The sequence below is a fragment of the Python bivittatus genome, unplaced genomic scaffold (genome assembly GCF_059951505.1).
Source record: "Python bivittatus isolate LINGU-HERP-01145 unplaced genomic scaffold, Pbiv_v1 ctg000350_np1212, whole genome shotgun sequence".
NCBI lineage: Eukaryota > Metazoa > Chordata > Lepidosauria > Squamata > Pythonidae > Python > Python bivittatus.
Window position 1 is genome coordinate 5,011,693 of NW_028277074.1, and position 18,492 is coordinate 5,030,184.

General features: G+C 35.9%; 1 protein-coding gene across 1 annotated transcript in view; it reads left to right on the plus strand.

Annotated features, from left to right (window-relative positions):
- The window catches only part of EPHA6 (EPH receptor A6), a 426,028-nt gene that overhangs the window by 321,388 nt on the left and 86,148 nt on the right, over positions 1-18,492 (plus strand). Inside the window, exon 12 of the mRNA XM_088144521.1 lies at positions 14,295-14,420. Within this exon, the coding sequence (XP_088000647.1) occupies positions 14,295-14,420 (126 nt within the window). The remainder of the gene's footprint in view (positions 1-14,294; positions 14,421-18,492) is intronic.

The window sequence follows — 18,492 nt, forward strand, 5'->3', positions numbered from 1 at the left end:
AGTGGTTAAGGCATCAGGCTAGAAATTGGGAGACCATGAGTTCGAGTCCCACCTTAGGCACAAAGCCAGCTGAGTGAACTTGGGCCAGTCACTCTCTCTCAGTCCTAGGAAGGAGGCAAGGCAAACCACTTCTGAAAAAAACTTACCAAGAAAACTGCAGGGATTCGTTCAGGCAGTTTCCAGGAGTCAAAAACTGACTTGAAAGTGCACACACTTCACTTGTACCAATGCACTTTGCAAAGCAGTCCTTAGGTGGCAGGTAATTTGAGGAATGGACTAGAAGAAAAAAGTATGTCCTTCTCAGTAGAATCTACAATAGGAGGAAGGAACCAGCCTCACTCAGATTAGAATTTTGCTAGTTGCACTAAGACATTTAAACTTCTCTGAAAGAACAGAGTCAGAAAGAGAAAGAGATTGTGCTTCAGTTGTGTCATGATTGTGTACTGAAGGTGAGGTGACGACATGCACTCTCTGGGCCTCTTCCTGACTGGCAGATGAGTTCTAAAGAAATTATGCAGTGTTTATGATAAACACGGTAACCATGTTTGGCTTAAGTGAAACAATATACTGTATGTAGTCTTGCATTGCTGTGTGGATTGCCAAAATGTCCATATTTTTTCACACATACAGGTTCAACACTCAAAGACTATACAATTGCATCATCAGAATTATTTTTCTTTAACATTAATAAATTTTACAGTGGTTACAACTGCTTCTTCCTGAGCATTTGAATAAGCCAGGAACTGTACCTGGCTACAACAGTAGCATAATATGGTGTGAACTTTAGGTTATAGTTCAACAGGCTTTGTGCAGGTGTCAGTACAGTTAAGCATTGCAGAAGTGAGCTTCTGCCATTTACTGTTTGTAACAAATGTAATTGTAATTGATTTTCTTGCCAACATTCTGCCAATTCTGATGGATTGTATTAAATTTTGTTTTAACTAGAACAGCAGAAACTAACATAAAATTCATTAACCTGTAAAATTAAATTGATGGAAGTAATTTATGCTTTTTCATATTTTAAGCATATTTTAACGTTAAAATGTTATAACATTAAATGTATAATTACAGTTAATGTAATTATTTAATTTAACATATAATTTAATGTTATAATTTTAAGCATATTTTAATCTTTGTTAATATTCTTTATATTTTTAAATGTATTGCCAATGTTTATACAAAACCAGGAAAACCTCATTATATAATCAACAACTGGAGCACTGGAACAGCTGTTGGAAGTTGCAGAGTCCTGAAGATCTTTTAAACAACCATAAATATCGTAATGCAGAAATGAATAGCAATATGACTTCAATTTCTGCTCTTTCTTCTTCTGTTCATTTGTGCATAAAAGCAAATTAGTAACTTCCATCTTTGATTAAACAACAGTTTTAATTTATCAAAATATTGTACCATTATGTTATGCACACACTATATTTTCCCCTCAAAGCAAGATGCCAGACTAGGATCAAACCTTTTGGAGAACAGGCACCTTCAACAGCCTGTTAATATATAAAGGTAGACTGGCCCTTCCTTGCTATGACCAATGATCTCCGTCTTTGAATTTTTTTTTTTCAAAACTAAGGCTATTTTTTAATCTCCAGAGTTTCATAGCTCAATCAGCAAACTTGCAGTATGTTTATTGTTTGTGCAGAACTGTATTTAAATTTGTTCTAACTTCTAGAAGCATAGAACTTCATTTGGTACCATCTGATAACCACTTGCTTTTTCCTAGATTAGAACTCCAGAATGCAAATATAGGATTGCAAAGTGACATCACTACATGGTTTCCTAGTTTGTCATGCAGGGGTCCTGATTTCCAGAATAAGTATAGCCTGGTCCCTATGAGACATTTCTTAACACCTCTACAAAACAAATAATATCTTAGAAGACAGGGGCATTTTGACTGAATAAGCAGCATGAGTAAAAGGACAAAATCACATTATCCGGTGCTAGAGCATAGTATTTAAAAATTATAGAAAATGCTGTCTGTAGATTTGCCACTGTCTCTTCTTGATCTCTCTGGGTATTCTGTATTCCTTCTGTCTCTGATGAAGTTTGCTCCTGTTTTTCTTGCACAAATATATTCAAAAATATGTTTTTGCAGTGTGTGTGTGTATGCATAAAAGTTTTATTATTATAAACTTTTTTACATTGCATTACACACAATAGCTCACACATTAAACAATTTTGTATCAGGCCATTTCAATCATATATCCTAATGGATATATGTCTTATCCATCATTCTCTAGAAGCACAAATTACCAGGCTCAAATTATCCTACTCTGGACACATTTTGCAAAGACCTAGCTCTCTTGGGGAGGCTTGAATGCTGGAAAAGGTGGGAGGAAAGAGAAGAGGACCACCAGCAACAAGGTGGATGGACTCAGTTACACTGGCAATGGGTACACCATTGGAAGACCTGAAAGACCAGATTAGGGACAGAACATTATGGAGAAAATCTATCTACGTGCTTGCTAAGAGTCAACACTGACTTGATGACACATAATCAATCAAATTAATTAAATGATAGCAATAACCAAAGAAAGGATTGAATGCTCACTAAATTTAGGCTTATTAGATATATTTGCTGGGAGGAATAAAAAGTTACAGAACAAACAAACACGCTCTTAGCAGTAAAGTCAACAATTTCACACAATGGGAAAATGTGGATTATTTCAAGAAATCCCCTTTTTTACAACCATAGGTTATTGTTTGAAGAGCTGTATAATGTGTGAATGTGAACAAACCAAGAATAGTCTATATTACAGCTCATTGGGAGGGGTATTGTCCTGACAGTTCATTCCTAATGTTATTTTGTTTTTCCTAAATTACCTCTCATCTTCTGTCATTCTGCATTAAATTGAATAACTTTGTAAGTGTACAGTTGGGACATGAGGGTAGGCAGACTGATAGCAAGATTGGGAACAATAGCAAGGAAATGTTGGAAAGATCAGGAAGGAGAGCCAGTGGGACTATCAGAGGCAGCTGTGGGAGTTCCCAAGAAGATGCAGAGATGGCCTTTGGGAAACACCAATGGCAGCAGAGGGAAGATACCAAAAAGTTCAAGAAAGTACATCCAAACAGGTTGCTTAGTTTAGATAATATATCTCCCCAATGGAGCATAGCCCAAAATCTAATTCTAGTCACAAACCTATTGTTTTGTTAATATAATGACTGACCCAAAGCTCTTCCTAGATCCTACTATAACTCATCATGCCAACTTTTTAATACTGTAGAAAATATAAAGTATTGGTGTGGTCCTAAACTTCATAATTTCACAAATACTAAAAAAATGAGATTTCACTTTATAAAATCAGGCAGGTGCAATTGTTCAGTAATTGTTTTTATTCTAGAATATTATACTTGTAATTTACTCTGAGGAATCCATTAATGAGGTCATTATCAACAATGCAAACCACTGCCAAAAAAAACTTGGGTAAATGAAAGTCATGAATCTTTTTAACAGCATTGCTTGATCCTTACAATTGAATATGCCTGACTCCCTCTCCTTTCATTATGGACTGGCAAAGCTGAGAAAGATTTAACTGCAGAACACTGCAATAATATTACCTGGGCTGCATCATTAGATATACCCAAGATAATATATAAGCACTTATTGAAGACAGTTCTACCTCCTTAGCATTTCTTATATATGATCCTGAAAAATTGTTCCAGTGCTTAATAACAGAAGTTAGTAGCTACTCACTTCATAAACTGCAAGGTGGTATGAACTGCAGTGGACATACAAGAAGTATCTAAGTTCTGACTGCAGAACTCACTTGGGGTTGAGTCACACAATTTTTTTTCTTGTGATCTCATGAACTGAACTTCATTTCCTGAACTTAAGTCAATTACAGTCTTTCGTTCATAAATATCTGAAATATTTGTGCTTTAAAGAGGGATTCGTTCCTCTTTCTCAAATCCTGAGTATACCAGTTATATATAGGCCATGTACTATATATATCGCTCTCACAGGAGTGAACTTTTTTTCCTCCTACAGTATTTATTCACCGCTAGAATAAAGTACTAGATTAGTTAAATGCTTTAACAGGAAAGGTGTGTTGTGTAGGTACAAATGGAACCAATAATGGTAGTGGGGAATATAACTGGGACTCTGATAAACGATGTAGACCTTAGGCTGGCTTAAATCTGAGATACAAAGCTATTTAGAGAATGGATATTACTCTATTTTACTGAAGTCTAAAATGGTAGACTTAACAAAATCAAATGATATGATAGGTTGCAAGGCAGCAAATACCATACTCTATAGAAAGCTTCTATTTACTATAAATGGTAAAATTTGTATCACATGGTTAGTGTATTGTCAGATGAACAAAATTATCATTCATGTTGATCCCTTTGCATTTTTTTCCTCTGCATACATAATTTTTCTGGAGTGTATTTAAAGTTTATGTTATGCATAAATATTGTTTTGCTTCTATTGTTTAAAACACTTATAACCTATGTACCTTCAAATACAAAAAAAAATCAACAAATAATGATAAAATCAACAAGCTATCATAAGAGACTTTGCTAGATCATTTGAGAAGTATATTATTTATATCACCGGCACTAAAATATGATCAGCTTAGATTCCCATTTAGCTTTTATTTAGAGCCCAGTTGGGACCATATAGTTCTTTTGTTTATAGGGTGCAATAAAAATGTTAAGAAATATACCAAGTGGCCCAGTGTGCACCAGAAGTGGTTCCCCACCAGGCCAAGAGTAGTATCACGAATATGTATTTTCTCTTATTGACTAAAATTACTGTTTTCCCCTTTTTAAATTTTGGTTGATAATTTTGAATTGTTTTGAATTGCAGTATTCTAAGTTTTCACAAGATACATATTTGATTAGGGGTTATAAGCAGGTGATTCACTGCTTAAGCAATGTGTTACTGTATAGTTTTGGAAGGGTATCTAGATCAGTCTCTTCTTCCTAAAGCTGTATATTTGAGTAGTCATTCTTTTATGCTGGTAACAAATCTAAATTAAACAATTGTCTCCAAATTTAAAAAGCTTTAATTTAGAGCATCTTAATGTAGTTCCAATAGCTGTTATTGGAGAGGATTTTAAAAAGTCCTGTATGCGTTAAGATTTTGTTATTGTGGAAGAAAAGATCATTAAATCTACGGTCCATGTTCCCTTACACTACTCTTTTCATAAAGATACACAATTATATTTTATAACCATTTTTGAAATAAAATTTCCATTTGACATTCAGAACTTTTTATCTCCAGTTGCTGTTCTTTAACCAGTATGATATTGTTTCTTCAAACATACTAAAATTCTGTTTTATTGTTTGTAGAATTCAACATTTGATCGTAATGGCAGTATAGTTTTATTTTTGTTTACATTTAGGATATGTTTTGTTGTCTATTTGTGGAATCTGGTTGTTGAATGCAGAAAAAGTATTATTTTTGTTGTTGCAGTGTTAGACGAGCTAGGATGTGCTCTGCTTCTGATCCAAAGCCAAAAAGCATGATGAAAAGACATGGACATGTTAAAATAACTATTTAACTTAAGTATTGGAAAAATCTGTATGATAAAGTTGGCCAATGTAAGGTTTCTCTCTTATAAAGCCTACTTGTGTAACAGCTGCTCTTTGCTCATTTCAGCCCACTTTCTTCTGCGTGGAGAAGGTCATATGCCACCAAGCAATGAGCATGGAGCTGAAAGAATTTTGGCTTATAGCCTGCTACTCTATGTTTGCCAGACCTAGAGCACAGGTGTCATAATGCCAGCAAAACGTTGTCAGTTTAAAGAATCTGGGGGCCTAATAGAGCACCAGCTTTTGAGGGATCTCTTGTAAACACAGCCCTGGATTAACAGTGTAAAGGGATTCCTACAAAATGAAATGTTAACCCTTTCTGTTCAAAATGAAATACAAAATCTAAATTAAAGATTAAAGATGTATCTAGAAGGAGTATCCTGGATACAAAATAAATAAAGAATACATTTATCTTTAAAAATTCATATTCTTCTTCCTCTGTGGGAGAGAGAGAGAGAGATGGAGGTGCCTATTTCTGAACTGCTCTTTTTCTTGCTTTCTGTCCTCTACACTTTTGCAAAACTGCCATCAGCCATGTGAGGTAGCCCAGGCAAGAGGCACACCCAGGTGAACGAATCCTACTTTATTGTAAGGTTACATGAAAAGAATCTTGCAAGACTGAAAGTATTTCTCCCCTCCTCTCTTTTTAGTCTCTGGAAAACTAAGGAAGGTCCCATCTGAAATGCTTCCCATGCTTTTCCTCCACCTGTGGACTAAGATGCCTATTATCAAATTGTTGCCTAGGCTGCGTCTTTATCCTGTTTCCAAGGTCATTCCACATACCATTACAACTGCTGAAACAATGACCTCTTTTTCAGCTTCAAAAAGAGCACAGACAAAAAACCAACCACCATGAGAATTCACCTATTTATAGAAATTATTTCTTAGTGTCTCTCTGTTTCTGATCTTTCTGCCAGTCATCTATCACAAGAAAACCTATGCTCTTAACTCACAACTTACTCATGTTACCCTTACTTTGATGCGGGACTTTGTCAAAAGCTGTTGCTGGGCTCAGTAGTAGCAGGGCTCCCTTAGCTCTGACAATGTCCAGGAGACCATGGCTGCATGTTGCCAGACTCTCCTTGCAATCACTAACAGTGATTGCAGTCCTAACAGGTAGGAGGGAAAGGTCTAACCAGGGGATCGAAATTCTTTGTTCAGTTCCTAAATGCTTTGTTTGTCTTGGCTTTGTCTTCTCCTCTCTTCTTGGCAATTTGCACTATGTGTTCTGATATCCAGTTTGCTTTCTTCCATTTCTTGGTCTTTGGCAGCCTTTTTTCACATTCTTCCTTTACAACTTGTTTGATTATATTTCAAAGTTCCTCTGGTTCCCTATCAGTGAGGTTCAGGACTTCAGAATTATTCCTGATATTCAACTTGAAAATGATAAGCATATGCTCAAGATTGTGTCATGGAAACTAGTTGGCTCTGTTCTTCCACTTTAGTTTGTGATCTGTTTCACTATCAGCCCCTGGTCACCTCTTTGCTGCTGTAACTTAGCTCTTCAACTTCCTTCTACCAATAATGTAGTCAATTTGATTTCAATGTGCTCCATCTGATGATGCCAATATATATGAGCATCATTTTAGTTTTTTGAAGGATGTGTTGATAATGAAGAAACAGTGGATTGGCAGAACCTGCTTCATTTCTGTTTCCAATACAAGAGAATATGTGTAGCTCAGGGTTGAACTGGGGAGCCCTTGGGGTTTCTGAGCTTGGTTGTTTCCTTGTAAACATTTCATTACCCAGCTAGGTAACATCTTCAGTGCTAATTTCTGTTTCCTAGGCAGTACAGTCCAATTACATTTTCCTTCTTGCCATTTCCAACTTTAACATTCAAATCTCCAACCACAAGCAGCACATCTTGCTTACAGGTTCTATTGATTTCACATTGAACTTGACCATAGAACTCATCAACTTCCTTTTCTTGTGCATCACGGATCGGGGCTCAAGCTTGAATAACTGTCACATTAAATGATAGTTCACAAACTAACTGATATGACTTAGTCACTGACTGCATTGCACCCAAGTAGTTATATCTTTTCTGACTATAAAAGGAACATTGTTCCTTCTTTGTTTTCCATGCCCTGAGTAGTAAACAGATCTTCTAAATGCAAGTGTGCAGTCCCAGTCCATTTCAATTTGCTGATGCCTAAGATTCAATGTGTAGTTGATTCATTTCATCTTTCATTGTGTTCAGATTTCCCATGTTCATGCTTCTTATGTTTCAAATTCCCACTGTAATTTTGTCTTTCAGCTCTTGACTTTCTTTCTTTCTTTTTTTTTTCTTTTCTTTTCAATTTCCTGCATGGCAACATCAGCAATTAGAAGTCCTAAAAGCTTAACCTAGCTGCATCATAGACACCATTAGTACTCTGAACAATCTCAGCTCTTCCACAGTAGCAGGTTGAGTGCCATCTGACGTAAGGGGCCCATAATCTGGTACCATGTGCAATCGCTTTATAGTATCTTGTCTCTCCATGTGGTTTTCTTGATAAAATACAGGAGCGGTTTACCACTGCCTTCTCCCACACAGCCTTAGTCATTGTCACTAAAATGATCATTCACCTGCAGCATCTTCCTGTATTGTTGCTGCCTGCTATAGGTATCTCTTGCTTTACCTAGGTAGCTGGGATGAGTGTGAAGTCTTAGGCAACCCTCCTGGGAATGTACAGTCTTGGTGTACATTCCCCCATGTGCTTTGTTCGTCCCTCCCTGGAACACCTCCCCCCTCTACACAGTGAGTCAGCATAGAAGCATTATCTCTCTCTTGGCTATAAACTATACTTGAGTATCAAACTATATTTCTAGCTGCATAGCATGCATTGTGTAGAAATGTAGGAATGTAGAAACAGTAGGAAGGAGTACAGCTTAACCCTTTCTCTTTCTTTCTGATTCAAGACATTCCCCTACGTGTTGTTCATGTATAAGTAAGCATAATGACATATGAGGGGAAATGACTGCATTTATTAAGAACCTGGATCCTGACCTAGACAAAGAGTAAGGAAGTCACATATTGCAAGAAAAATTTGGTCAGTAGGGTCAACTTTTTTCGTAAAGAAAAATAGGGAAAACTACAGGTTTAAGTTGGGAACAGCTTGAGGCAGTGTGGAGGAAGGTTGAACGACCAAAGTCCCTACTTATGTGTTGTTGTTGTTTTTTGTCATCTAAATATTTCCAAACTGTTACTAAATGCACTAATATGTAGTGTGGCCTCTATAGGAATAGATGTGTTAAACAAGATAAAGGCCTGTATATATAAATCAGATCAAGATTTGTTCCTTCAAAGGTATTCATGCATCAGACTTGAATTGAAGCAGATATTGTACAAAAGAACGATACTGTACAAAAGAATTGCTCAGCAATTCATCATCCATTTATATGTTTCTAAATTTACATAGAGCTAACATTACTTTTTGTCACTGTGCCTAAGTAAACTTTGGAATATATAAATGAATCATATTTTAGTTGAATTTTCTTCCTGGGACTTTTTTTTTTTTTTGCATTTCTGTTAATCATTGCAAAATTGCATCTCATGAAGATGAAGGAACCTGTTTCTTTCCTGATTATAATGAGAGGCAGGTGTTGGCTGTCTCTGAGGAACAAACATGCAGTTCTGCCTGAAAATAATGGAAGCACAAGCCAGAGGAAGCAAAACATGTTATTAAACTTCCTGGCAAAGAACTTTATATTTCCTCTCCACCACCCCCACCCCCAACTAGAAGTAAACATCAGCCGAAAGTACACTCTGCAACTAATGATTTCTAAAACAAGCATGGGCAGTCATTTTAGGTGAATTTCTTAGTTTCTTCAGAAAACATAAGGCTGATAAATAGGGCTTTTCCTGATATTCGGGAATAGTTATGAGTTGCCCCCGAAGCCGCTGCCATGCTTTGTAACACTGTAAGATTTGAAAAGGGTCACATGTTGTTCATTCCTTTTCTGACACTTGACATTTGTTCAATCATAACTCCACTTGAGACGAATTTCATAGCCGTGAAAGCCCTGCACCATATTTCCATTTATATTTAGGAGAGGAAAACCACACAATTTATTTTTTCTTTACTTGCTACAGTTAAATGATAATCCATTAATATACAGGTTTGTGTGTTTGTTTGTTTACAGCCATAATATGGCACCTTCTTTATTTCCCTAATTTCTGGTTGCTTTCTCTAACTCTTTCAGCACTGAAATTAGAATGTGGCTATTTATCCACAAATATATTCTATTGGGCTCAATGAGGATGGCTCTCTAATGCATTTTGATAAGTGTGGCTGCAGGTAGCGGTACATGAAACAGCACAGTTCCTGGCATCTTCCAAAAAAAAGAGAGAGAGAGAGAATAGTGTAACATTCACTTACATGATGTCACCATGTAGCTTGGATTTCGATGTCATTAAATGTGAAATATTTATACTCCATTGCCTGTAAAGCTAGCAATTGATCAACTAAATATAAACTTTCTGTAGGCAAACAAAGAGTTCCCAGGAACTTAGGAAACTGCCTTTTAATGAGTCAGATGATTGATTTCAGATAGCACCATATTGTCTACTCTTAGCTGGAAGCAAATCTCTACTTAATAAAATTTATCCTTGAGCCTTCTAAAAGCAATGGCTAAAGGTTATACAGCAAAGGAAAAGAATCCAAAGCCCCTTCTCCCCATTATTCATGCACTAATTATTTTATCCTACTTAACATGGCTGGTACAGTGATGTAAGTGTCAAGTAAGATGGAAATGGACTATGTGTTCTGCTGGTGTGATATGAGCAAGTGCAGTTATAGTCTCTGTCCTTATACATGCATACACATACAATTGCAGTGGATTAATCTTTCACGTCTTCCTTAGGGCTACCATGTCTGTATCTCTGTATTTTCTGTATCCTATGCTGCTATCTGGTAGCTGTCTAGATATTTGCAGCCTAGAAATGGTAGCCCTATATATTCCTTCTAATTACCCCATGGTTTTCTATTCCACATTATTTTTGATAATCAAAGAGACAACTGGAAATTGCTTGGTGAAGCCTCATCAGCATTCTCAGGAAAGACAATAACTTAGTCCCACAACACTCTTAATGAACTTGATCAATGAGGACTAATAAGATTACACCAAAAAGGGATCAACTGACCCTGCCAACTAATCTCTAGCATGTTAGATCCAGTCCAAAACATATTTAGTCTTACACAGGATTGAATGAATTCCACCAAGTCAGCAACAGCCACATGGTGCTCAATTTATGGGAGAGCACAGTTCCCTGGCTCATAGAGATTGACTTTGGCTTTGAAAATTCATAAAGTAGGGTGGACTCAACCCATAAAAAGGAATGGATTTAAATTGGATGTAGATGCCTTCCATAGGGATGAAAATTCTTTAGTGGTTTCCCTCCTTGTGGAGAGGATGTGACATCATCTCATCCACCCATAATTTCCAGGAAAAAAAAGCATGGCAAAAATGAGTGGAAGTCTATGGGCAAAGGGTTAGGCTGACCAAAGAACCAAAAAAAGGGGGGGGGGGGTTGCTGGATTAAGAGGGGTGGGTCCGAAGTTCAAATTCTCCAAAAATATACTCTAATGAAATTTCAAAGGCCACCAAACATTCCATGCCCTTCGTCTTTTAGTTTTAAATCTGCTCCTTCTAATCTAGTATTCATGACCAAACTAATTTCTGATGGATGCATTACAGAGAAATATCAAGAACTTCAGTATTTGATTAAACACAGATCTCTGTCCTAGGGCAGATCTATCCTTTCTGGTACATTACCAGTATAGGCCATTCACTGCTTCTTGAGTGCAGAAATGAGGGAAGCAAGGGAACAACCAATCATATCTTCAACCTAGCAACTTTGCTAATGCACTGCAATCCAGATTGGAATTGATGAAGTTAGTTTAAGAAACAGCCAGCAGCAGCATGGGAGACAAGCAGCTTAGGCTGCAGTATGAAATTACCCCTAGTGTGGAACTTTGTTCCCATGCCTCCTCTTTCCTCTTCCATGTGACTTGGCCAAAACAGAGGCATCTAATGTTGGATATCAGGTTTTAAATGTGTGCAAGTATATAATCCCAGCATTTTCCTACCTTGATCATTGTCCTTTGTGCTGCAATAACAGTGGGAGGTGAATCTCACGGGAGTATGTCGTTATATTCATTCATTAATTCATTTGATTTATACTGCTGCCTACTGAGGTCTCTTGGTGATTTAAAATAAAACATAAAATCAAAATTAATTCAGCCACATTAAAATTAAAATCAGTAATTAAAAATGGTTAAAAGGTTTTTTTAAATTGAATAAAGAGCTTAAGACCTTTAACTTACCGAGTGAGTTCCAAAGAATTGTGGCAGCTAAACAGAAAAAGCTCACTATGAGATGAGCACATGGCACTGTAGTCTGCTAAGGTGATATCAGTGATCAGGGTGTGGGTCATATAGAACAAAGTATTCTTCACTTAGCTAGCATTATTTTATTTTATTTATTTTATTATTTTGGTTAAAACAAATTAGGAGCCAGTGCAATGCTATCCTTTTAGTACAGCACAGTGCGGTTTCTTAGAAACCAACCTGGTTGCTAAGTTCTGCATAAACTGAAGTATTCATGTTAAATACAAAAACAACCCCATATAAAGTGTGCTATGGTAGTCATATCTAGAAGTTACCAGCATGTGTCCCACAGTTCTAAGGTCATTTTGTTGCAGTAAGAGACACAGTTGTTTTATCAATCAAAGCTGATAAAAGGTACTCCTGACTGTTGCAACCAGAGAGACAGTTGACTCTAGAAACAGGCCCAAGTGAACGTCTGTTCCTTCTAGGAGAGTGTAACCCAATTCAGAAAAGGAATATCTACCACCTCTCTGGAATGCAACAAGTCACAATGAACACCTCTGACATGTCTGGATTCAGTTTCAATTTATTATCCTTCTTTCAACCCATTACTAAATATAAATCAGGCAATCAGGGGAATTACGAAAGCTTTAATAACCTTCTGGCAGCTAGAAGTTACAAATCAAATTGGGTAAAGATCTAACAGACAAGTTGTGGAATTTACTTCTCCAAACAACATGTCTATACCTTTGGAACTCACAAATTGCAATTGATTCAGCCTAACTATACAAAAGGAATCACCAAATAAATCTTCCTATAATTAACTCTCCATCAATGGTGGCATTCAGACTGAACCAAATGTGAGAGATTTTAATCTGCCAAAAAAAACAAAACCCTCATTAAAAATATAACAACAAGCATCTGAAGGTTTTGTAATCAAACTCTGGCAGGTGGAAGTGCAGATTGTTAAACCCCTCACAATAAGAAGGCCATGAGCTTGCAGTTTCCTTCTGTAACATGTGCAGAAGGGGGGGAAAACTACTTTTTTGCTCAAATTATCACTGAAGAAGCATTCAAAGAAACATTTTGCAGTGTCTTACTAGATTTGAATTTAGTCTGCCAGTGTTCTAGCTGCCCATTTGGTCACTTCAGGCCCAACTGGTCTGCTTCAAAGGTCCTTCAAAGCAATTGTGTTGACTTCTCTAACAAGTTCTTATTTCAGATATCAGTCAGGGCGTTTACGGAATTAATAGTAGGAAACCGATTGGACCCAATACCCTTTTCAGACACACCATTCTAACACATCCAGTTTCCCTATAGAGGTCAGATGTGAACAACCAAATAGTGATCCATTCATGACAACCATTTTGTAAGAATACCTATAACATATTTCCAACATTTCAAATGTACAACTAGCCCCAAATATTTGAGAACTCCTGAGCCCCTGTGACTGATAGTAATAACTAAATCCAAGTAAATGCATACATAATTATTGCTTTTTGTAATCAAAGCCAGATAGTCCAGCAAAGATTACTTTCATGGTTTACTATATGTGGCCTTTCGACTCTATACAAAACTGTATTCCATTTTTCACTAGCAGACCTCATTAATACTTTGTGGTTTACAGAACCTGTAAACTTGGTACTGCTTGTCTGATTACCATTGTTCCAACCTGTTGCAGTATGTTGGAACAAGAAGAAGATTTCCTGGTTTCTAATAATATCCAAACTATGGTTGAAGTATTGATTACAAATCAGTATACTAAATCAAATTGAAAATGTAGTTTGCAATCCCCAAGTGTAAGCATCATTTTGCTCACTGAAAATGTTCTGAATTTGCCTCTTTAACAGATTTTTCTATAAGAAAAAAGATGGTGGTAAACATGGGAGAGGTTTCAATGAATGATATCTACAATACTGAATTTATACAAATTAAAATGTATTGGTTTGGTTTGGCCTAATAAAATTTGTGACCAGAGCTAGTATGATTGGTAAACCATGGTTTCTTGTCTAGCATTATGTATATTTTCACTTTTTTATTTAACTTCATGAATTTTACAGAAAGAAATAGAAAAAAATAAAAAATAGAAAATGAAATATATATGAAAAACTATCAAAAAAAATACAGCTAACCAAGTTAACAACAACAAAAAAGATTGTCCAAATCTCACATTTTCCTCAGTTGAAATGTGTATCATGGCTCTAGAATGAAACTTAATCCTTAGAATAATATTTCTGTGTTTGTCTGACATGTGCTGATTTTTTTTTTTTTTTTTTTTGGCTTACCAGATTTTTTGCTTGACCACAACTGGTTGTAAATTAATATTTAAACTATTTCATATTTTCATGGTCTGTCTCTATTGGAAACCAACAACTTCTTTTCAGCAACCAAAATCACTGCCTATAATTAATGACAGTTTTTATCTTTTATAAGGACCCTTCCCGACCATTGGGGTGCAGTCTCTTTGCCCGAGATTCCTGAGGGAAGGATTTTTAAATAACATTGCAGCCCCACATCCTTTGTCAGGGGGAGGATCTTTACCCTCCAGGATCTTCTCTGGTAGGTATTCCATATAAATCTTCAAAGCACCCATTGTTAAGGGATTTGGGGTCGCGGGACCAGAAGAAGGTGGACAAATATACTTCTTTTGCACAGACATTTGGTACATCACTTTTATTACAGATTAGACAAATATTAGACAAAACAATGAGTTCTACATCAAAGTGAGAAAAAAAAACCTTTATGATAAGTACATAAAACTCAAACATTACAAAATTAAAAAGAGTCATTTTTTTGTTTGTTTTAAATCAATTAATATGATTCTGTAAAAAAAAAAAGGTTACTGGCTAGAAAGCTAGAGACCCATCTACATATATTATAACATAGCATTGTGATGTCACTGGTTCTAATGGTTTAAGGTTTTTCGTTAGTCTGGGTAATATGGCTGTATATAAGTAGTATGTTTTGATTATTCTAAATATGAAATGCTAGAGCTGTGCAGCACTTTGGATTCAATTTTCAAAAGGTATTTCTGAGCACCCAATGGCACAAACATAGCCTGTACCTGCATACCTTTAAAGTATCTGCGTCTTCTCCCACAATGGCTCTATAAAATATTATCTATAGCGATTGGGTTTATTTGCTACCTTAAAAAATAGTCAGAGTCCTTCAGATCATTGCATATTATGAAAAGGGTATTGTGTCACTTTCTAACAGAAAAGAATTAAAAAGAAGGCAGATTTCCATATATATTCAAGAGCTCTTTTTTTTTCTTTAGTATATCTGGATTGTATTTATACAGTATAAACTGACAATTGTGATGAGAGTGAATTAAGAAATACTCGATGAAAAATTATTCAATGACTATCATAATAGAGCAATTTTTCTTTCCAAAATTCAAGTACAGTACCATAATGAAATATAAAGATTTTCTTGTTAAGGTCTGTTTATTCTTACTACTCTCATATGCCATTTAAATATAGCATCATTAATCCTTTCCTGGCAGTTGTATTTCATAATTACCATTCAGAATATTATGTTTTATTAATAAATGCACATCCCCAAATAAAATTCTTTTTTTGTAGCTTCAGATGATAATGCAAGCTGTTTTTTTTAATACCTTAAAGTCAGTCTTGCTTCCTGGTGACCACCTGGACAAGTTCATTTAGTTGTCTTGGCAACACTTTTTGGAAGTGATTTGGCAGTTACTCCTCCTAGAGCTGACTGAGAGTGACTGGCCCAAATTCACCTAACTAGTGTATGTGCCTAAGGTAGGACTAGAACTCATGGCCTCCTGGTATCTAGCCTAGTGCCTTCAGCCACTACAACAAATGAAAAGCAAGCCAATACATAATTTTAAATTAAATGCCTTCATGCTGAATCAACAAGAGCATGGACACATATTTGCACCCACAGGTTGGCCATCTAAATCTGCAAATAATAGTCCTGGGCATGTCTGGCTATATGGCAGAGATTCACAGCCTTATGTCCTTGGACAATATGCAGTCTTCCTCCAAAACTCACTGTTGTAAAATTATTAAATATAAAAATAGTAACTAATTTTAATATTAATAGCATTATATTGAATCAAATTTAGTCTTTGATCTGGCCATGTCTATTTCTTGGTTCCAGCCCTACTAACTTTTGGAAATTCCCCTAGCACATCACTTAAAGACCTAAAAATGTTGGATACTTCTCTTGCATACAGTATGATGCTTCCTTGCAAAGAGGGACTAATCCTGTGAGCTGTGATAATATGACAACCAGTTTATTCTCCTAAACAGTAACATCTCTTTTCCTTCTAACAGCTGAAAAGAAATTTAGCACTCTTGCATAAAACAGTGATAATTCATTCAAATGTTACCTAAAAATGCCATGCATGCATACAAAGCCATCAATCCATTCTCTCTGGGCTAAGTGATATTTTGCAAAGAGTAAAAAAAGAGTACAAAATAATTTGTTGTTGTTGTTCAGTCATTAAGTCGTGTCCGGCTCTTTGTGACCCCATGAACCATATCACGCCAGGCCTTCCTGTCCTTCACTGCCTCCCTGAGTTTGCTCAGTTTCATGCTCATTGCTTCAGTGATGCTATCTAACCATCTCATCCTCTGCCGTCCTCTTCTCCTTTTGCCTTCAATCTTTCCCAGCATCAGGGTCTTTTCCAAAGAGTCCTCTCTTCGCATTAGGTGACCAAAGTATCTAAGCTTGAGCTTCATTATCAATCCTTCCAATGAGCAGTCAGTCAAAATAAAAATAATAAACCAAACCAATTAAATGGATGATATCAGGTGTAAAGGGGAAAGCTAGTTTATATCACAAGTTTCCTTATACAGTACCTCTTCATACCTGTCTATACTTGCAAACCATCCTTGCTTCCATCGCATCCACATACCAGTTCATGTATTATCTTTTGTCCTTTAAATTTCTCACCTTTCTTTTTTCAGGATCTCACAACTCTACCCATATATGACTTTCTCAGCTGTCCCTTTCCTGTTGAGTTATTTACCTTTCTATATATTGTTCTGTGATTTTATTTTCATTGCTATCCTAGTGCAAATTAGAAACTTTCTGGTTTCCTTTCTTTGGAACTATTAGTTCCAAAGAACTAGTTATCTAGATTTAATTTGAGACTAAAACATTTGGAATTTTGTTCTTAATTCCTCTTTATTTTTTCTGCAGTAGAATGGAAACAATTAAGAACAATGATCAAAGTTCAGAGCAGACTAATCATTAGTAGGTCCACCATTTAGTCATATTTAGAGTAGACCCACTAAAATGGGACTTCACTTACTTGTAGCATACCAAAAAAGCACATTCAGTATATTGTAATGACGGTCTAGTTGTGCAAGATAATTCCTTCTTTTTCCAGTGTCTGCTGCTTCTTGAAAAATCTGCTTTGGTTTGTCTACTAGTTTTATGGAGCAGATTAGCAGGCACACAAATATATGTAGTGGAAGTGAGATTATCCCACTTCTGCTGTGCCATTTGTACATAATTGGATTTTAAAACCTCAAAATCCTATTTATTTTAATTGATATATCCCAAGTAGGACTTCAACAAATCCTCTGTCCTGCCATAGAAACATCATAAAAAAATCATGTCTAATTCTATCTGATGTTTTTCCCACGTTAACATTTCAAATGACATTTAGATTCCACATGTTGTATGATTCCACATATGGGAAGGCAGGGTCAGTCACTGGGAGGCAATATGCAAAATATGCTACATAAGACAATTGGCTAAATATCTAACTTAGTGTTTTTCAGCCTTGGCAATTTTAAGATGTGTGGACTTCATCTCCCAGAATTCCCCAGCCAGCATGGGGCTGGCTGGGGAATTCTGGGAATCAAATCCATGCATCTTAAAATTGCCAAGGTTGAAAAACACTGATCTAAGTACTTTGGAAATGCCTACTTATTACAGAATCTTCTCTCTAGCCCATTTTAATATATTGTCAGGTAAAACATTTATCAGTTCTATTGAAATATAATTGTTTGCTGTAAAAATATTTTTTAAAAAATACTAACATACTGTGGCCTCCTATGTATAATAAAAACTAAAATGAAAGCTCTACTCAGAAATATTTTTCTGGGATATTAGTATTAACTTCCCTTTTCCCCTTTATCACAAGCAAAGTCAGTCATAAATTCAATTACCTTTTGTGAATTAATTTCTTTACACTTTAAATTTTGCCCAAAATTTTATATCTTATATACAGTAAGATAAACATATGATAGATAGATAGATAGATAGATAGATAGATAGATAGATAGATAGATAGATAGATAGATAGATAGATAGATTTTCTGTTGTAAAGCAGCACAGTCACATGACTTTGCACTTTACAACCACATCGCTTAGCAATGGAAATTCTGATCCCAATTACCATTGTTAAGTGAGAACTACCTCTACTGTCATTGTTTACCTTGACAATAACTGAAAACAGTTTAAAGGTGATGCACAATTATCATCATTGTCACTAACATCACAACATGACAATAAAAAGAAAAAAAGATTGCTCTGTTCCAGGCTGCCTGGAGAAGCAAAAGTCTTCTCCCTGATTCATACAAAAGGGAAATAAAATAAATTGCTTGTACCTGCCTTCCTTTTATCCATTATCTTTACTTCAGGC